Source organism: Meleagris gallopavo, chromosome 7 (genome assembly GCF_905368555.1).
Source record: "Meleagris gallopavo chromosome 7, MGAL_WU_HG_1.1, whole genome shotgun sequence".
In the NCBI taxonomy this organism is placed as follows: Eukaryota; Metazoa; Chordata; class Aves; order Galliformes; family Phasianidae; genus Meleagris; species Meleagris gallopavo.
The window spans coordinates 30,658,054-30,678,949 of NC_139410.1; the positions used below are offsets into that span (position 1 = coordinate 30,658,054).

Below are 20,896 nucleotides of genomic sequence, written 5' to 3' on the forward strand. Positions count from 1 at the left end.
ACCCATTTTTGGTAGTATTCTTCTTGCACATCATTGAATACATAAGCTACATTTTTGTGTACTAGCTTTATCTGAGTTTTTGACTTCCTTGTATTTGGAGGAAGCAAGTTTTGCAATCTTTAAAGTCCTTTATAATATTCTTGCATTCTCAGACTCTTGCATCTAGATGAGTGCGATAGGAAACACTTGATAAGCGTGTCAAGTGGTGTATCACTCAGGTATCTGTATTTCTGTGAACATCTGAAAACCAATGTATAAAAACCTGTTATGAGACTATAATATTTTTATTGTTAGCTATTCTGTCCATCTAAGGATTCTAAATCTTGTGAGGCTTTTATTAACGTAGACCGAACTTGAACATCATATGTTAAACATGTCCCACACTTTGGTGACAAGAACCCCACACAACACTAGAGCCTTGGAGCAGAGTGGCTGGAAGATTGTGTGGAAGAAACGGACTTGGAGGTGTTGGCTGATGCTCAGCTAAACATGAGCCAGCAGAGTGCTCAGGTGGCCAAGAAGGTCAGTGGCATCCTGGTTTGTATCAGAAATAGTGCTCCTGCAGCAGCAGGAGGTGGTCATCCCTCTGTACCCTTAGCACTAGCTGCACCTTGAGAATTAACATTTCTTGTAGTCTGGGGATGGTGTCTTTGTTCAACCTGTTATTAAATATATAAAATTCCTACACTTGGTCTTCCTCAGGATATTTTGCTGTCTCTCCTGAAGGTGAGGGATGTCTTTCTGTTTTCTAACTAAATTTTCCTGTTTGGCTTATCTAGAAATTATGATTCCTTGTAATTTAGGGTACAGGATCCTTCATAAAAATTTTCCAGAAATGTCTTCTCTCTTTTCTGAACTAGTTACCACTTATCCCTTACTGTCCCCTGTGACTGGGATTGCATTCTCTCCATATTTTATGTAACTTTCTAACTAGGGATCTGTCTGTCTTGTCATTTTTTTCCATAAAATTTGTGCTGTATATATCTTGACATTTTTTCTTTTTTACCTGTTTGAATGAGGTCCAATTTTCCTCTCACTTTCTGAATTCTCTTATAATGTTTTTGGAGCCTGTCTGCTTAGGTTTTAATTATACGATTGAAAAGACCTTTGTGAAACGCTATTCTTCCTTGAGTCTTCTTTATTGTTTACCCCGCATAGCATACTTAGCTAATAAAGTTTCTCTCTTATTACCATCTCAGAAAAAAACACTGCATTTTCCAATCTTCTTAATCTTTGTTATTTTCCATCTGAAAATCCACATTTTATTCTTGTACCTCTATAGGATTCTAGAGTCTTTTTTAACTGTTTGTTTGCTTAATGATTGTTCCTATCTTATTTGTCTCTCTGTGTATTTTTATTTGATCTTGGATTTCAATAATAGGTATGTCATTACATGATCAAAGTAATGTGATAGCTCCCACAGATTCCTAGTCCGTTTCTACTAATATTCCACTGTGGTATTTTTAACATTTCCAATAATAACAATAATAAGCCTAATTGCTACGCTCAGAGCTCCTCATAATTCAAATGTTATTAAACTCTTTTTTCTTTTAAAAATTAATAGCTTTTCAAATATTCCTTTATGTGTGATTCTCATCCATCTTAATCTATGATTTTATTGAAAATCCTCCAACATGTTGCACTTCCCCAGTGTAGCCATTTTGAGATTCCTTGTAGTCTGTCAGAAGAGAGGGACTTGACCATGCTTAAAATGTGTTGCGGTAGGTATTGTTAATTTTCCTCTTTTTTTCTTTTTTTTCCCCTTTGGACACACTATTGTATTTCTTCACAGCCATAGCAGCTGCACTCCTTTAGACTCTCTAAAATTCAGATCTTTGTAAACACCTGTGAATTCAGTATTAATGGATACTTTTTAATCCATCCTGTGCGTATTCTCTTTTATATTTTTGTTTCACAAGCCACTTTATTAACCCAAATGGCCAGAAAGCTTTCCCCAGTATTTTCATGCAAGTCCTTAAATGAGTCTCAAAATTAGTGTTTCATGGCATTTTTCTTTTCCACAAAATGTTGAGCTTTTTCCTACTTCTGTTACACAGAAATGTCTAATACCTTCTTACCTCATGAGTAAACTTTTCAGACAGTTTTAAATACCCACATGGGAGATGTTCTGGCACTGCATTTTATTTTCCAGAAATTAGTGGCCTCTTTAGACTTACAGAGATGTATTTGAAAACTTTTATTCACATCCTGTATTATTCTGCATTTATTCTCATCCCTTTCTTTCCATCCTTTTGTCTCTTTTAGCTCTGAAATATGCATTTTTGCCTGTTCTGCTCTATATGATCTGTTTCCTAACGAGGATTCAGCTCTTTTTTTTTTTTTTTTTTTAAAATTTTTTTCCTGCAAGTTCTTTGTTCTGCTTTGAATCATGATCTTCCAATGCATTCCTTCTGGGGGATTAGTGTTTCAAATTGGTACATGTGGCATCTGTTCAATAAATCATGTAAAAGTACTTTCAGGAAGAGAGAAGTACCAGCAGAGTGCTATTAGAGTAGAGCATGCCATTAGCCTCTTGAGTGCTAGCTGTCCTGTGCACCACCAGGCCCAGCTCTTTGGGAGCAGTAAGTCAGATGTGCAGGTTGTTGTATTCCTGCATATTTATTGGGGAAAGACTGCGTTGATGCAGATAAGCTGCCCACAGGCGTTGGCGCAGGGTGTGCACTACTTCAATGAGCATGAACTCTGTATGGAGTATGAGCTCTGTATTAAAAATGCACACTGATTTTTCAAATTTATGCTGGTGAAAGCTGCAGGAATGAGAAATTTGATTTACTCTACGGAAATTAGAATTGGGAGGCTTTGATGTTTAAATCCTGTTGTCTTCATCTGGTTAATGAAATTGAGAAGAAATATGTAAGAATATATTAGTAAAGAGAAACCTTGGTTAGGACCATAGGGCAGAAAGCTAACAGTCAGCAGTGGTGTGAGAAAACGCTTGGCTTGGCTGGCTGTGGTGATACAGCAACAGGAGAGTTCAGTGTGCCTGATTCACAGAAATAGAGTTCTCAGGAGGAGGAAAAACCCCATATGCAAAACTGAATGCCCAAGAATGCCCTCACCCCAAACTTGGGTATTTATCATCAGGATGACTCAACTGGTTTGAAAAGATGAGAAACAGACCTCTGAAGTGTAAAATATATGCAGGCAAGTCTGCATCGGATTTATATTGCTGGGATGCCGAGTTATTGATCTGTAAGCTCACCAAATGCTGAGCAGAATTTATGAGATAAAACTCACATAACAGGAAGATAAATATGTAACAGCTGGCTACTTTGGGGGAAACCCTGTAGAAGCAAGAGAGGAAATGGTTTTGGATCTTTGGGCTATCTGACAGTGTTGTTTAAATGTATATTTCAGAATCTTCAGTTTGGATCCATTAGGGAAAAGCATTTTCCCTGATGTGTTTTATAGGTATAAGGTTTCCTTTTTTTTCATGTCTGGAAATTAATTAAAGTAAAATGAAAAGAATGTGTAAAATGAAGTTCACAACGAAAGAGGTGTACCTCCTAAAAGGTGCATTTAAAAGAATCTGCCTTTTTTTAGTGTGGCATTTGATGTGGCCATGAAATAGGTACCTCTTCAGAAATACATTTATTTACATCTCTGTCTTCAGTATGCAGCAAATAATATGCTGTCCAGTCATTTCACAAGAGATACTAGGTTTTAGTTCAAGTATTTATCTTTGAAATCTAAGATTTTAAATGTGTTTGCACTTTGTCATTATTTCCTGCCACTGGAACTGGATGAGTTTTACTCAGGACTGGTTTGCTCTGAGTTTGGTTTTATTGTTACAGGGAAGGGGAGCTGCGACGTAATCAAACAATGCAGTTCATTCAGGTGAGAAAAATGGTGGGATTTGTGTGTGTGTTGCACCAGAGAGTGGGTCACCAGGGTCAGCTAATGAAGCTGGAGGTGGCAGGGCTGGTCCTGCAGCTGTGGGACAGCTCTTCATGGGACCACTGGGATGACCTTGAGTATCATGAGCGTGCTGTGAGAGGAGGAGCTCAGTGTCAGCTGCTTTGGGGGCACCACTGCCATGTCCTGTGTGTGAGGTAGGCACCTCAACACACTGCTTTGTTGGTGATACCTGTGCTCCTGCAGTGACAGTATTTGCAGAGCAGAGTCCTGCTCTTTGGTGTTTTGTTTTTTTTGTTGCGGATTGAATGCTAAACTTAGTGATGGGCGAAGTCCAGGCTCTTAATAGGCTTTCCTGATGAAAGCTCCATCTTTGTTTTTTTTTCCCCCATTTTCCTTGTGGCTTCTCTTACTCTCTCGGGCAGTCTGTTGCAAGGACAATTTCCAGCATCTGACAGCCAACAAGGTTCATATCTTGGAGAATCCTCTTTTCTCTTCCTGTGATTGCCTTTATTGGTATCTGAGCACCCCATTTTTCTCTACATTTTCTCCTGGATACTTATTAGTGACTTGTCACCTCTGGTCTGGACAGTTGTGTGACTGAGAATTCTTGCAAGATTAAAGATTCCTGTTCGCAGTCTCTACAAACCCCCAGTTTGGGAAGAAGATCCTGCTATACAGTGTGGTATGTGGAACTTTCTGAACAAGGAGTGCTAATAGCTTGTCACTCAGTAAAATGGCAAGAATCTTTGTTGTTCTGAAATACATAAACCACTATTAACTTTTTTTTTTCATGCTGTGATGAGCTTTCAGTTCATACTTTGTTTCTTGTCCTATAATTCGTAATAGGGTTTCAACTGTATGCCTTGTGACTTCCAAACTAATTGATTCTTTTTGGGAGCATAAAAGGATCCTTGCCATCAGGGATGGGATGCATGAAGCCTTTTTTGATGAGGTGGTGCAATGGGCTGGGGTTGGTGCTGTCTCCATGCTCATTCAATTACATTTAACACATCTCCTTTGTCTAATCTTTTATTTTCACTGTAAAAACAAGTCTTTCAGATTGGAGAAATTACACACCAATGTTGTGATGGTTTCTCCTTCTTATGTTACACATGTGCAGGTGTTTTTATAACAATTCATTCCCTCCTGATTTTCTCAGGTAATTTCCTTTCACAGTGATCCAACTGTCTTTGGTTCATATGTGCTGAAAAAGGTAGCAAGAAGTTTTACAAAGATGCAGCATCCCTTCTGTGTACTGTAGTTAGCCTTAATTAAGCATAACTTTGCCAAAAGATGCAGTAAATGTCTGGTTGTATCACCTTGAGAATAGAATATTCAATAATATAAGGCCCTGCCAGTATGCAGGAGACCATCCTGATGTATTCCAGATCTGCTAGCAATATCTAGATGTGTCTCATTAGAGTGTTAATATCAGAAATACTTGTGTTTCATTCTGGAGGGGAAATGAAGTTAAGGTCCAGGAAAAGATTGTGTTAGTTACCTCCTGTGGAGTGAAAAACTAAATTTGGAAGTAATCATTGCTACTGAAATGCAGTCCTGTACATTTCTGTTTTTGACTGGCCATCATTGTGCTTAATGTAGTATTGGTATGTATGCCTGCAAATATGTGCCCATATGACTGTATTCAGAGATAATTTATTTATTGGCTTAAAATTACATTATACAAGTAGTATCAGAGCTGATTCCCTCTTCCACACTTCCCCAAAATCACTACCTCGGTAAAAATATATAGGGAAACAAGATACTTTAGAAACCAATTTATTATCTCCTGCTGGTAGCAATAACGTGAAAATAACAGCAAATAGTAAAACTCAAACTTGAAGCAGATGCCAGTGCTGGGAGCAGCCGCAGTCGCATTTATAAAGGATAGATTCAATATAACAGCTAGAGAAATGTGCAATGTTTCAGAGGCTTCCAGATTAGTACTTGATTGCTTTTTCAAGTTTATTCCATAGATTGAGAAGAACACAGGATTTTGAAATGTACAAACAAGCATAACAGATAAGCTGCTACTTGAATGAGATATTGCCTCGCCATCCCACTCCTCCCCTCCTCACATCGGCCTTTCCCCTTACCCTCAAAAACTGATTAATGGGTTTCCAAGGAAAATAATTACATTATAAAAAAAAAAACAATCCAAAACAAAACCCAAAAACACAGTTTTTCAGTGTAGGAAAATGCCATTACCAAATCCATTATTGAGCACAATCACAAGGCAGTCTGGTATTTAAAGACAAGCCTAGCAGCTGTGTTCATTCATCATAGGCATAAACTGAGAGTTTTTTTTTTCTTGACTAGGCTCTATGCACCTATTTGGAGACTGCTCTGTGTGAGAATTTTGGCATTTAAGAGGTTCATAGAAAAAAATACCTTGTAGTTCCTTGAGAAAAGGATGTTTATTAGAGTATGAAAGAACAGCGTTGTTGAAGAAGATACTTTGGTGAATATTACTTTTTAAGTACTGTATATGATTCATGTATTACTGTAAAGAGCTAAATCGAATTGAGAATGTTAAGGAAAAAGAAACAAAAGAAAGTCGAAGAGATGTTGAGGTGTGAGATGGCTACATCTCAAACGGCTCAGGGAATGGAACAGAGCAGTAGTGCCTGGCCAAGCCAACAGAAAAAAACTGCAAAATTGAGGAGAATCAGTTAATCTCAGAGCTGAGAAGTGTTTGTGAAGATATGACAGCATCACTGGGATTTCTTGCTTTGTGCTCCATTGCCATGCAGCATGAGGCTGGATGAGAGATTATGCTTAGACATGGCAGACCTGTCCAAAGTGGGATGTGGAAGCAGCCCTCCTCTGTGCTGTTTCTTCCTCTGATCTTAAAATCTTCCCACATTTCCTTCTGGCTGCAGTTTTGTGTTAGAAAGTGAATGCGTCATTACGAGACTAAAAGCAAGTCAATTTCAGCAGACACTCAGACAAAAATCATATCAAGCTTTTAAATAAAACCGACTGAAATCAACTGATGGAAATAGGAGTTGTCAATCAAATGGCTGACAAAGTGATGAAACTCTTTTATGGAACCCCACTGGTCTGTCCAGTTGCTCTTGCTGTCTTGCTGGGAATAGTGGGGTCTTTGTTCCTACCTGTTTTTCAAAAAGTATGATGATGTATATGCATTTCTTAATACAGCTTGTTTGGTTTTGATCTTGGCTTCAGAAATGAGCTTCACTGAAGGATTGTAGTCAGTGCAGTGAAAATAAACCGGCACAGCTCTTGAATACATATGGATATTTGTTTAGAATAGTCTGTGTATTTTCTGATCTACGTTTTATAGAATATTTGGAATTGTTTGAGGAAGTGAGAAAACAGTTTTGTTCTAGGAATGAGTAGGATGTTGATCCTGGGAATCATAAGGGGAAAAGAGCACCCAATGCTAGAATCAGATAGAGTATCAGTCTGAGGGAGGAGGAGTGGGACGCTGGTTGGCAAGTAGAGGACAGCACACATTTCCTCCGAGATAGAATCATAGAATGGTTTGGGTTGAAAGGGGGACCCTTAAGACCATCTAGTTCCAACCCCCTGCTATAGGCAGGGACACTTCCCTCTAGACCAGGTTGCTCACAGCCCCATCCAGCCTGGCCTTGAGTGCTTCCAGGGAGGGAGCATCCACAGCTTCACTGGGCAACCTGTTCCAGTGTCTCACCACCTTCACAGTGAAGAATTTCTTCCCCGTCATCTAGTCTAAATCTACCCTCTTCCAGTTTAGAAACATTTCCCTTTGTCCTGTCACTGCATGCCCTTAAAAAAAGTCCCTCCCCATCTTTCCTATAGGCCTTCTCCATGTACTGGAGCCTTCTATGAGTCTGGTGTATCCAGTATGCTCAGTTTCACCCTTGATGTATCAATAATAACCTGACACTTCAGCTTTTTGTCATTGAGTTTTCTTGTTTTTCATCTACTCAAACTAAGTTCAAAATACCTTTGGCATGATTGGTTAGTTTTCAAGGCAGGAGAACCAACTTATATTATCAAGTATTCCACATTTCAGTAGGTACAGTGCTTCTGTATTATAATGTAAAAATCAGCGGGGAGAAAAGAACTGTTGCTAACAACACCTTGAGTTAATGAAGAGCAGAACTGCATTTTATTTTTTGTGTTGACCATATGCACTCAAATCTATTTCCTTTCATTTATTCAACTGAACTTTCAAAAAATGATACAGGTTTGCAAAGTTTAATGCTGAAAGGCAGGTTAAGCCAAGCATGAGACTCCTCTGCAAAATACATACTCTTATCCTTAAAACTCTGGTATTTATCTCATTCTGTCTGTCACTTCACTTGCATGGTCTTTAGAAAGGTGTGCTTATGTTAGCGTTCAGGTGAATTGGATTTATGCCACCATGTTGCAATCTCTAAATGAATATGTCAAAGGTGTATAGTGTCTCAAACATCATTCAGAAAGTGGTCTTTTTGCTAACATGTGATCTTTCAGGTTAGAATTAAATTACAGCTTTTGTTTAGTCCTGTTATTCTGGTGAGTTGGAATCATAAGTGCTGTTATTGGTCTTAAGTCTCAGGTTCTGGACTCCTAAATCAACATTTATTGGGATTTTGGACAGCGAAGTCATGAGTTTGAGAGGAAATAAAGGATTTTTCTTCAAATGAATCATTTCATAGAAAATGGTATAATATCAGAAAAAAGAAAAGATTGCTCATATATTGGACATATTTTTATAAATTATTTTCAAGTCAGTTCCACTCATGGAAGCAAAGGAAAAATAGATGTTAAAAGTAAAAATGGGGATAAAGCAAGCTCAGTAGCTATAAAAATTAATGAAGGTTTGGTCATATCATGGCAGAGTAAACTCAAACAAGCTTGTGCCTTTTGAAAGACTGCTTTGATACTGATTTATCTAAAGAGACAGCCAAATTCAGCCCATCATGTAATTAAAATGCAGTATCATATAATGACTCAGAAGATAGATTTAAGTCAGCTCCTTTCATTTCCTTCTTCCTCCCTGTTCTGAATAAAAAGGGGAGAGACGTTAATTGAAAGTAGAAATATCTTATGATAAATGAAAATGCACGGGAGTCAGCTTTCCAAATTTATTGCCAATATCAACAAAACCAACGTGTGGCAGAGCAGGGGATTGTTTCATCTCTGGAATGAAGAAGTTTGGAGATCTGGACAGCTCATCCGTGTCTTCCCTGGCTTGAGGCAATTAAATAAACATCTCTTCTTTCAAACGAGAAAGTCTTTCTGCACATGTGTGAAAGGATCAGATAGCTTGTTTGAATGTAAGTGAAGCAAAAAGGAGGGCCTGGATCCTGCATGGACATGGCACGATTCCCCTGTGCTCAGGCTTCTCCTCATCTGCCTTTTCCTGATTCCCAATTACTGTGTCAGCTTTTTGGATTCCCTTCTCATGCATCTTTCTCTTCTGTATGAAGAGGTCCCCTCATGTATAAATGCAGGGGAATAAGTTCCAGTCTGTTGCTTTGACATTGTAGAAAATCAGCACAGAATTTATCACCCGTTTCCCCTTAAACATAGTAAAAAATTGGGCTGCTGAATATGAATGATTTAGATAAAACTAAGTGTCCTACTGAACAGAAGATTAACTTTTTGATCTAGGAGATAAGACCCTCAAAAAGCAGTGGATTATGGTGTGTTTTTGTGCCAGCGGTTATCTCCGGAGCTCCGCACATTAGTCAGGGCAAAATAACTGTCCTGTGTTTTCCCCCTTTTGTTTCCCTCTAGTTAGCAGACCAGTTGATGGGAAGTTCTGCCTGGGTCCCGCTCCCTCTGCCTCCCAGCTGTGTGACCTGCCCTGTCCCTTGGAGTGCACAGTGTCTGCCTGGCTGGCGTGGGGCCCCTGCCTTCCCGAAGACTGCCGGGACCGCCAGGGAAGAAGAGGTAATGGCTTCTTCTGCATGTTTCTTGTAGCTGTGCGGGATCTAAAGCGGGTAATGGAATATTATGATGAGATTGCAAAAGCAGCGCTGTCCAATTCTACACTGGGAATTTAATGTATGTGTTTTTAAATTAACGTAGGATACAGCTCTTAGATGTGCACGCAGAAGTGGAATATGACCTTTAAAAGCTTTTTGCAGTTATTCTTGAAAGAAAAAAAGGGATAAGTTTTTCAGCCTGAGTCAAATCCTTTTATCCTACATGGAACTTGTAGAAGGGAGGATTTCTTGGGACGGCAACTGCAAACCTCCAGAGTGTGAGGGTGTCCCTCACCTCTCCAGTCTCCTTCTGAAGTCCTGCCGTGTGCCTGGGCTGAAGGGAAAGACTTGGGTGAAGCTGAAGGAACTCTGGTCTGAGGTGTATCCCACAGCACTGCCACGTGGAGTTCAGACTGAGCTGAAAGATGGTTTTGGGTTTGGTTTAAATTCCTGCAAGGGGAGTGTCTGAAAATTGTTTCGTGTTCTCTGAATCTTAATTTTTAAGAATTCACGCTGGATGCTGCAATTCTTTGAGATGCATTGGTGAGCCATTCTGTCCTTTATAAAATAAGCTGGAAAGATTGCTATTGAAGTTCAGGTCAGGGAAAAAGTATTATTACTTGGAAGTTACGCTTTTCTGAAACCAACATAAATTTCTGAAGTGATTGGAGCTCTTTGGAATTTTGCAAATGAAGAAGGATTAAAGTTTTATTTTTAAACATAAAGGTGTGCAAAATCATTTAATTTTTAAATGGCTTTCAGTGGTGCTTTTTTTTTTCTTCCTGATGTGAGAATGGTCAAAGTTCAGTCTGTTGTATTCTGTGGAGTTTTTTTTCTCGTTTTCTTTTCTGTTTCATGGCCAAGTTGATTCCTTGTGACCTCCACTATTACTATACCTTTGCCCCACGTCTGGACATTGTTGTAGGAAAGACCACCACATTTTTCTTCTGCATTTCTTACAATTCTGTGTCATTTACATAACAAAACACACCATAAGGCTGAAAGGTACTCACATATTAGTTCTGCATCTTATATCACTGTCTGACTTTTGGTTTTATTCAGAAGGAGATAGATTATGTAATCAATTCTTTCATTATTTTTGTAACCTTTTTCATCCACTTTACATTTGAATCTACCAATTTAATAGGATAACATTTCAGAGAGGTCTGATATGCATTATGAATCAGAAATCCTTACACCTTCATAAGGCAGAATACTAATCTCTTAGTAAACTACTCTGCTGTGCCTTGAAACAAGCCTTGTCAGTAGTGGATTCTGAGGCAGATATAAGTTGCTCTTTGTATCTTCATTTTCTTAACATTTCTCTCTTTTATATCAGTGTTACTGTATTGTTAATATGTGCCTCAGTAGTTAATTATTGGTTTTGGACATGTGTCTTTCTAACCAATATTAATGAAAAGGAAAAAAAGAAATTTTAAAAACTTGAATTGTTGGAATTCTTGATGCACTGTTAGATTTTGTATGTCCGGGCTGTGGGCAACACAGCCAGGTACCATTTCAGTCAATTCAGTAGCTGCAAATGGGGTTTGCTTGATTCCTTATGCTCTCCATTTCCATATGCCCTATAAGATCCTCTTGGTACTTTATTGGTATAAATATTTTTTTGTAGTTGTCCAGTTAATTCAGTTCTTCTTTTCCAGGCTTTAGAATGAGGCAAAGGCATGTGCTTGTGGATCCTGTCGGCACCCTGGCAGGTTGTCCACATTTAGTTGAATCTATTCCTTGTGAAGACCCAACGTGCTACGAGTGGATCGTTTCAGAAGGAATATGTGTTGCTGACCATGGAAAATGTGGACCTGGAAAACACATCCTGAAAACTGTATGCAAGAACAAGAAAGGTAGGTAATGGTATAGTTTCAAAAACCTCCCTTTTAACTGGTTTTCTTCTGAAGAGCAATCACAATTATTTACAACAGCTTCTTACTGAAATTTTATGAAACTTCAGCTCTTTGACTCAGTTGACTGTGGTGATCATCAGAGCCTAAGGCTAATATTGCCTGGGATTTTGCTGTGAGCTTTCCAGTCTGTTTTATTTGAAATGAGAGTACAGGTTATGTATTGTCCCTCTGGCATATGCTGTACCTCATCCACAGGCCATATTGTGACAACAGTGTGATACCAGTGGCTTGGTTCTCCTTCGTATTCCTTTTTAAGCTTATCTTGTAGAGAAATAGGACTGTCACTGAGGCCAGCAGCACTGTAGGACATAAAGACAATTAATCCCTTTGCATTGCTTCTAGCCCCAGTTCTTAGCATGCAATTTGAATGTATGTCTTCTTACAACAACCCACTTACCATTGTGTGAAAGAATGCTCACTTGTGCTGTCAGAATTAATACAAGAACTGCCTATTATCTAGATGAAATGATGGGAGTAATACTTAACCTACTTGATAGCAGTTTGAGACCTGCAGAACGTTCAGTTTACAAGTTGTTAATAATGAATGAGTACATTTTTATACGACGTTTACAAACAAACCAGCAGGCGCTGATTTCTCATACATGGTTTGAACTTGAGCCAAAAGTTTCATTTCTTGATAAGGTCAGTGTTGTCTGATCTTTAGATTCAATTACATGAAGCACAATTTTGCAGTCCGTAATCACGGTGAGACTCTACTCACATCTCAAAAGCAGCAAAAATTGTGGAATTTTAGAGCCTAAGTTTATATCTGAGATGGAGGATATCTTTTTTCTATGGTACTCAGACTGACCACAGAAAACAATTTCAAGTTGATAACATGAGAGTTTGATTGACAAGTGGTTAAAAATAATGTGTCATTTATGAGGCACAGGAATCTGACGGAATTATGTCTCTTTTGTCCATCTCGAGTAAAGATTCTTCTGAAATACATCAAGAATATGTGGTTTTCTCCCAGGTTTGTGGAAATGGGGAAAGAATCTTGAACTATTATAAAGATGACTTTGGCAAAATGCACTAGAGAGAAGAGATCTGTCTCTGAACTGAGTGGTCTCTTCAGATGTGTGATTCTGACTGTGTGAGTCCAGTTGTAACGTGATGTGTGCAGATGGAGCCCTGTATTGCTGAGGAGCACCATGATAAAACTGTGCCAACATCCATTTCTGTGCCCCAACTTGAGGCTTGTAAGGATACAATGTAATGTGGCAGATGCTCTGTCTCTGATCAAACTGTTCTCTATGGCTATGATCTTTAAGAAACCAAGCCTTTGAAATGTCTCTTCATCATTTAATTGCTCAAAATCATGTTGTAACTATGTTTTTCATTTCCATTACTCTCTGCATGTTGTAGTTCCCAAAAAGCAATGCTGGGGCATTGTCATTGTATGTGATCATCGTCTGTTCTAATTGAGACAGCTTCACAAGACAGACTAGAAGCATTGGTTAATAATACTTATAAGCCTTTCTGAATTTTTTATCTAGTGAGATAGGACTGGCAGAGTCCTTGAAGTCAAGGTTGAAAAAAGTCAACTGGCTGCTTCTTCTGTTACTCCAGTGATATTAATTGCTTTCTTTGCAACCTTTGTTCCTTCTATAATGTTCTCCTAGCAAGATTCCCACTGCAATGCATGGTATATTTTCTTGGATGAAAGCTGGAATAAGCAACAGAACTGCATAAAGTGTTCTGCCTGGAACAGCTGACTAATTGGTAGTGGAAAGCCAACAGGAAGAAATGTGAAGCTGAGACAAATCAGTTATGGATAAAATAGCTTAAGACCTGTATTCATGTTTAGCATTTATATAGAAGTCTAAATTCAATGCAAGTAACTGCCCTGCTGAAAGAATTTAGTGTAGCTGCTTTGTGTGTTGATATTTTCATTTAAGTAGCTTTTGTTGAATTCATTGCTGTATCCAGAAATTCAGTCATTTATCCACTGTCAGCCATGCCTAATATGGCTGCTCAGTATTCCCACTGTATGCCTAAAGAGATTAAAAAAACACACAACACTTCTTGGACCCCTTTAAATGGCAAAATCAAATGTATCTCATCTTAACAACAAAGTTAATTAGAGCCTGCAGTATGTTGATTAGGGTACTTAGGTTCTTCTTTGTATCCCTCCCTGCAAGATGTCTTCCTTTTCATATATATGCCAGACTTCTTGGCATGGTGCTGTCTTACTCTTGTTGCAGAGTGTTAGTTCACCTCTGCTTTAGATGTTGAAAGCAGCAAATGAGTCAGCCCCGCTTCTGTCAGCCCTACCACAGAGCAGCTTGGCATCATGGTTCCCTACCCTTGCCCATCTCCTCCTCTCCCACCTTTCTCAGTGTGGCTGTGAACCCACATCTTTTACGAGCCTGTGCTCTGTGGTGTGATGCTGTGTTTGTTGCATGCTGCTCCCCTTAGCATGAGGCATTTTGCATGATGAGACCAATTCTTCCCTTGCCAAAAATGAGCTTTAATTACCTTGCTTGCAGTGGGAGGGAACTGCCCATGTTTTTTACTCCTATCTCCCATAGCAGAGGACTTTGTTGCTTGGCATAGACTTACCTCCAGCACAGCGGGGCTTGGAACTGTATCTTATCTCTGATGTATGTTGCTGAAGATACAAATGAACGGAGCACTGGCCCTTATCTGTTCCATTTCTGATTGCCCCTATGTGTGGGGAGTGCACAGTGCATGACTTTAGTTAGTGATGGACACTGGATGCTTTGAGGAACTTAGCACAGCCAAAAGAATAATTCATTTCCATCGTCCATATTCCTGTAAGTTAGATCAGTACCAGGCAGAATGTACTTAAGAATTTTCTTTATACTTACAAAAAAACCAAGAATGGTTAGTGATTTTTCTCAGAGTTATTTTAATTTGATCAACAAGGAATTGAATAATCTCCTGTTTGTAATGTATTCTTGATCAGAGTGTTTGCAAGTATTTGACATTTCCATTTGGACAGTCTTGATTAGAACTGACAAACACTACTGTGCATTGACTAGATGAAAAAAACATGAAATCTTTCCAGTTCAATTGCTCCCTTTAAATGTTGTTGCTCAGTAGATACAAAACCATGATCGTGGTCAAACTATCTCATTTTATAATGTAGTTGAACAGGAGCCAAAATATATTGTTTCATTTTGTGAAGACAATGACGGAAGTAATTTTTTGTATGTTCTGCTCCTTATTTCTCTGCAGTAGCTGCATACATATCGAGTACAGTAAGGCAGAGGGAATCTGAGGTTGTAGCAGTGTGTAAAAGACTGATGATAATATAGACAGCAGGACTTGGTCTAGGGTCAGCAGGTAGAAGTTCAGCTCAGACAGGAGCTGGCATACCTTCACAGTTTCCCAATCTTTTGGTTTAGATGCTCAGACAGACAACTGGGATTAACATATCGGTGTTGCTGGGCCCAGTCTGATACAGGAATTGTTTTCCGTGTCTGTTTCACAATATTAATAATACATAAATAGATTGAATAAGACAAATGTTGAATCAAAGTGTGATTTTAAGAATTGCACTTTGTAGCTTGCATATAGAAGAGTGATTCTGGTGAGGAGTATGCCTTGAATGCACTGAGAACACGTGTGAAAGGAATTGCAGTGAAAGGATTGCAGTGAAATAACAGCTGTGTCTCATGAAAATTAATAATTCATTTTTCAAGCATTTAAAAAATGTTTCTTACAGTACTGCAAGCCAAATCTCAACCATTAGCAGTGCTGTTGAATGAATTGTAAAGTCTTATTCAGAATCTATTTGGTTGTAATTCCCATGTCAACATTTATTAATTTTCGTACTTGTGTTCTGATAACTACCAGAAGAACAATTCATGACAGCTTACTATCTCTGTAACAGTGAACAAACTCGTGTCTAAATAACAGAAAATATGAAATAGTTTATATGTAAAGCATTCATTGTTTTAATTAGCAGATCATCAACAAAGTTTAACACAAAGGTAGTCTGATTTTACTTGATTAAGGTTGTTTTACTTCTAGCTAATAAATCTAATCAAGGAAATTTAATTTAGATTAGAAGGAAGGATTAAGCTCTTCAGAACTGCTGAGCATTGCCATTCCTTTCGATGCTCTCAGCTTGGGCATCTGGCTTACTTTGTTTTCTGGAATTAAAGTTGCAAGCAAATTTAAGTGGCACTCAAATGGAAGTTCCACGGCTGTCACAAACCCACCTTCTTTTGTTTCTCCTAGATGCTCCCAGGCATGGGACATTTCCGCACCTTTCTCAGGCTAATCCAACACGTAGATGGCTTGGTGGTGAGATGCTTGAGTAAGTCAGGTGAGATGGCTAATAGCTGATGGTTGGAAGAAATCCCCAGAATTAGCATTCTCACCAGGCTTTCAGACCTGCTGCTACTTGAGCTTTTGAACAGAAGACCTTCATACAGCTGTCCTGGCAGTACTGCCAGAAGTCAGAGCTTGTCTTATTATTTAGCAAGGTGATCTCTTTGATTCTGGGGAGTCACTGTCTAGAATGTGGCACTTGTTGAGGTGGGAATAGACTTTTTTTTTTTCTTAAACTTTATTATGTTCACTGAAAAAAGTGCATGTTGGGTTGAAATGTGTCTGTTCCCAAACTTGAAGAGTTTTTATCTGTAAAACTGGAAAGCAGTTTTTCAGAGAGTCAGAATATTTTCCTTCAACTCTCTTTTAAATAAAGTGTTTAGTGTTTGCTTTTTTGTGATGAAATAGGCCAAGTCTGAAACAAAATAACAAAATCAAAATATTTGAAAAAGAGAATAATATAAAAGCAGAATATTCCTTTTAGAGTAAACATTTTGCTTTATCTTGAAATTACTTCTTCTTAAATCCTCCCCTACTCTCTTTTCAGACTACATAAAACAGAGGTTTTTTTCTTCCTTTTTTCTTTTTTTTTTTTGGTTCAGTGCCTAAACAGAAATCCATTATTCACACAGCTCTATTGACAGAGCAGACACTGAAATCCTGTTGGAATTCAAGCAAAGACTAAAGGGAAGTAAGGTAATCAAAGCAGTGTTATTTTAAGGTCCAGTATTATGTTCTGCCACAGCCTGCCAGTGAAGCATTGCACCTAAGGAAACTTGGAATCTCCTTGGGGGTAGAACGTTAATATTGCTGGGTTGAGTCAGCTTATACTTCCAGTTAGACTGTGTCACATCCTTTGTTCCCCAGGAGTTGCTGTCCAAGGAGATAGCTTAGTGTGTGTGCTGCTTGGCACGTGGTGTCACACAGCATCAGCTGGCACATCCACAAGAGTGTGGCTTGCAGCCTTCAGAAGGATGGCTCTGCTGGGACAGGAGGTGTCTCACTTCATTCCTGGTTCAGCACGTGAAACTGTCTGAAAAGCTCTGGCTTAACATGAATTTCAGAAATTCAAGTCTTTTAACCTGTCTTTAATCTGAGCTTAATACATGGAGGGGGGAAATCATCTTTTCTTTTGTGATGCTTTTTTCCAGATGTGTCTGTGCACCAGGCAGACTTGGTAAGGCTTTGACTTGCGGATGGGGCACATAGAGAGTGTGCTTTTAGGGAGTAAATGAGTGAATGATGTACAGATGAATATTACATAGCTCCACTTATGGGTTAGGGACTATTTAGTCTTGGTTTCTTAGATCATTGACATTCAGAAAGATGGAGCTATGTACTGCTTTGTTCACATCTGTGTGTTGTCAGCTTTAGCATGACAGAACTTGCAGAGTAAGGTGTGAGTAGTACATGTGCTTTATGGACTATAGTGTGCTAATCTCTCTGGTGACAGTGACAGGACCCAATGGAATGGCATGGAGCTTTATGGGTGGAGGGGCAGGTGGGGATAGGGGAACGTTCTGCTCTAGAGGGTGGTGGGCATGGAACAGCTGCCTAGAGCAGTGGGCATGGCCCCAAGCTGCTGGGAGCATCTGGATAGTGCTCTTAGATGTAGGGTTTGGATTTTGGGTGGTCCTGGATAGGGTTAAGAGTCATGCACAAGTTCACTCATCTTTGGTTGTGAGCATACGCCGCCAAACCCAATCATTGGAGCTGCTGATCCCCAAACAATAATTTTCTGGCAGGTAGAAACCCAAATCCTCGTGGCAACTGAATAGGATCTATGCTTCTCATGTTGCAAACCATGGCGAAGGAACATATTGCAGTGCAGCAGTAAGGCTGATGAGTGTCATGAGTGTTTCAGAAATCTCCTTGAATGATGTGTGGCTTGTTCAATAGATTTGAAATGTGGTGGGTTTTTTGGTAGTAATTAAGATTGATGTGCTCTTTGGGCGGACTGGTTTATGAGCCTGGTGGAACAGATATAGTTAACTCTGTTAAATCTTACTTTGCTGCAGCTGAGTCATTGCCAGATATCTGACATCTCCTACTGAAAACATTTATAAAGACAGAATTCCGATTGTGAACTGACCCAAGAAAGGTGCATCAACGATTTGAGGACAGACACCTTCATGGATTCCAGTAAATTTACTGCCTTTGCAACCTCTACTCAAGCTGATGTCTGCAGAAGAAACAGAAGATCATTTTTAGGTTAATTTTAGGGAAAGTTGCTGAAAAGTAAGAACTTTCTTTGCTTAGTCACACCAAGACTTGTAAAATTCATTCAAGATGGTGGCAAACGTATGGCTCACAATCCAAGGAAGATAGAAACTTGGAAGTCTATATATACAATTCTTGTAGTAGCTGTATTTGCATAGAGATATCTGTGTGTGAGAGTCAGGCACATTGTGCTAAAATACAGGGTAAAATATTTAATGGTAGAAAGCTGGGGGGTTTAGGCGATGGTCTTAAATCTAGAGGATAAACTCAGATATTACTCAATTACTTTGAGTAATTTCCTTTGCCCTTAAATGCACATATGTTGCACGATTTCCAACTGAACTGCGGCTGTGCCTTGCAAATCCTGGCAGCATGATTTGTGTCAGTCACTCAGAATGCAGCTATAATCAGTATCCAGTGGCGATTTCAGCTGCATAGAGTTGGCAAACACAGATACCAGTCGAGTTGATTAGGGATACGGACAGCTTTCATCCTCCCTGTGCTTGTCAATATAAAGAATTACAGCTAACCTATGAAAATAGTTTCTCAATGTCAGCTAAGGTAAGTGTGAGCTTGTGGTGTGGTGCAGAGTGCCCTCAGATGAATTTCTATGCATAAATACTATTCTTTTCAGTATCTACTGCTCTTTTTTCGTACATAATGTGTCCAAAAGATGTTTTTCATGGCTTCAGAAGAGTGTTAAAACGGCCATTTCTTCCCTATGGCTGTTGCAGCAGGAAGGAGATGGATTTCCTGCTTGAATTCGTGAGTGGGAGCAGCAGGTGCTGCTTTTTTGTTGTTGTTTAATGAACATGAGCTTCTAACACCTGTAGATGTGGAACAAAGGTTTAAGGTCACTGTTTCAGAAATGGAAATTGTAACATTAAGAAAAACATAAACATTACTCATTACCGCAAGATTTTTATTGCCCTTTAGTGCGTTAAATGTTATGGAATGAGGCTGACATAAGTTGATCTGAGTTTGTGGTAAAGGTTACCTAAAGAGCATGGTGTGTGTGAGTGACCTGCAGTCTGTAACGCTGGTGTGAGAGGATTGAAGAAGCTCCATGGAAGGATTAATTTTTAAATTTATCTATATTAGTACAAAGTTAACTAAATTAACTATTTATTTAAAGAGTGAAATGGACTGAAATAGAAGTCCTGTATCATATTTTATTATAACTGTGCATGTGTTTATGGATTCTGGATCTGTGGCCCAGCAGGGAGTGAAGTTACCAGGAGGAATGGGTGGGGGATTTGAGAGTGAGGGTAAATCTCATCCATAAATATTCTCAATCTGTGGACTAAACAGGTTCCTGACGAGTTCCTAATGATTTCACTGCCATTTTAGCAAGGAGAGAAGCATATAACATATGTAAGTATTTTCCTCACTTCTTGTACGTCACTGGTAACACCTGTGTTATGTCTCTTATACACAGAGCACAAAGCTCACAATTTGGAGGAATATAAATGGGGATGCTTTCTGACATCTTTTTACGCTTCTCATCCCAAGCAGAGTTGCTAAGGCATTTTGTGCTCTAGTCAGACCTCTGTTCATTTTGATACCTAGAAATGTGTCCTCTGAAAATAACCAGTGGTTATTCATAATGCTCATGAGTTATCTTTTTGCCTGGTTTTGATGTGGTGCTTTCAGAGCCTCTTTGCATAGTTGTGACATGGGGCAAACCACAAAACTTCCTTGAGCTTTAGTTTCCTGTCTGTAATAGTCTCTTGAGATACGTGAATTCAAAGCTTCTTGCATTTACACTGTCTTTAAGCCATTTCTCTTTTTAACCAGATATTACAGCATGTATATATGACACCATTCACACCATTTTTCTGAAGGATCCTGCAGCTAAATAGTGAGAAAACCCAGCACAGTTGTGCAGACATGAACCTTTCATTTAAGCAGCTGTTCTGATCCCTTCATGTTGAAAAGAGATCATTTGCAGAAGTGTTATCAAAATACATTTTCAAAAAAAAAAAAAAAAAAAAAAAGTGAGCCAGGAGGGGTTCCTGTTCTCTGTACTTGCAGCTTTTATCCTCCTTTGGTGATGATGCAGTCTTTGCCTGCCTGTGCTCAGCCTCCTGCCCCACAGCTCTGCTCCTCTCTGCATTTCCCATCCATCCCATGGGGCAGGCCAGATGCTGGATGCATACTAAGCTCTGGGTGCTGGGCTTTGACCAGCCTGTGCCTGGCCAGCAAAGAAAGCAGGCTCGATAACTTTCCCTAAGTGATGGCAAATAATTGTGACCTTTTTCCATCAGGCTGCTGCTAGTTCAAGTAGACATGTAAACCTTTAAGGGACCAACCTTGCGTCAAATTCTGTTTACATCGGTGACTGGTTTCAAAAAGAGCATGACAGCATATTGTGATTTCCTTAGGAAGCAAGGCTAACACGAAGAAGACTGTTTTTAACGTAGTTGATACTATTTTCTTTTTCTCAGTAGACAGAAAATTGTGCAATTCTCAGTTCAAAATTATTTTAGCTGGGACCTTATTTCCCAAGGGAAATACTACAAACAGTGTAATGGATTTAAATTAAGCAAAAGGTCATTAGGGTAAAGAAATTGCTGGTGTTTTATTGCATTGTGTACGTGAGGTCTGGTAGGCTGGAATCCAAGGTACCATGCAGCCCATGGCAGTGGA

General features: G+C 39.1%; 1 protein-coding gene across 3 annotated transcripts in view; it reads left to right on the top strand.

Annotated features, from left to right (window-relative positions):
• THSD7B (thrombospondin type 1 domain containing 7B) overlaps nt 1-20,896 on the top strand; it is a 291,869-nt gene that overhangs the window by 114,985 nt on the left and 155,988 nt on the right. For all 3 annotated transcript variants that reach the window (XM_085228059.1, XM_085228060.1, XM_085228061.1), the window contains exons 7-8: nt 9,613-9,768; nt 11,465-11,662. In XM_085228059.1, the coding sequence (XP_085084185.1) occupies nt 9,613-9,768; nt 11,465-11,662 (354 nt within the window). The remainder of the gene's footprint in view (nt 1-9,612; nt 9,769-11,464; nt 11,663-20,896) is intronic.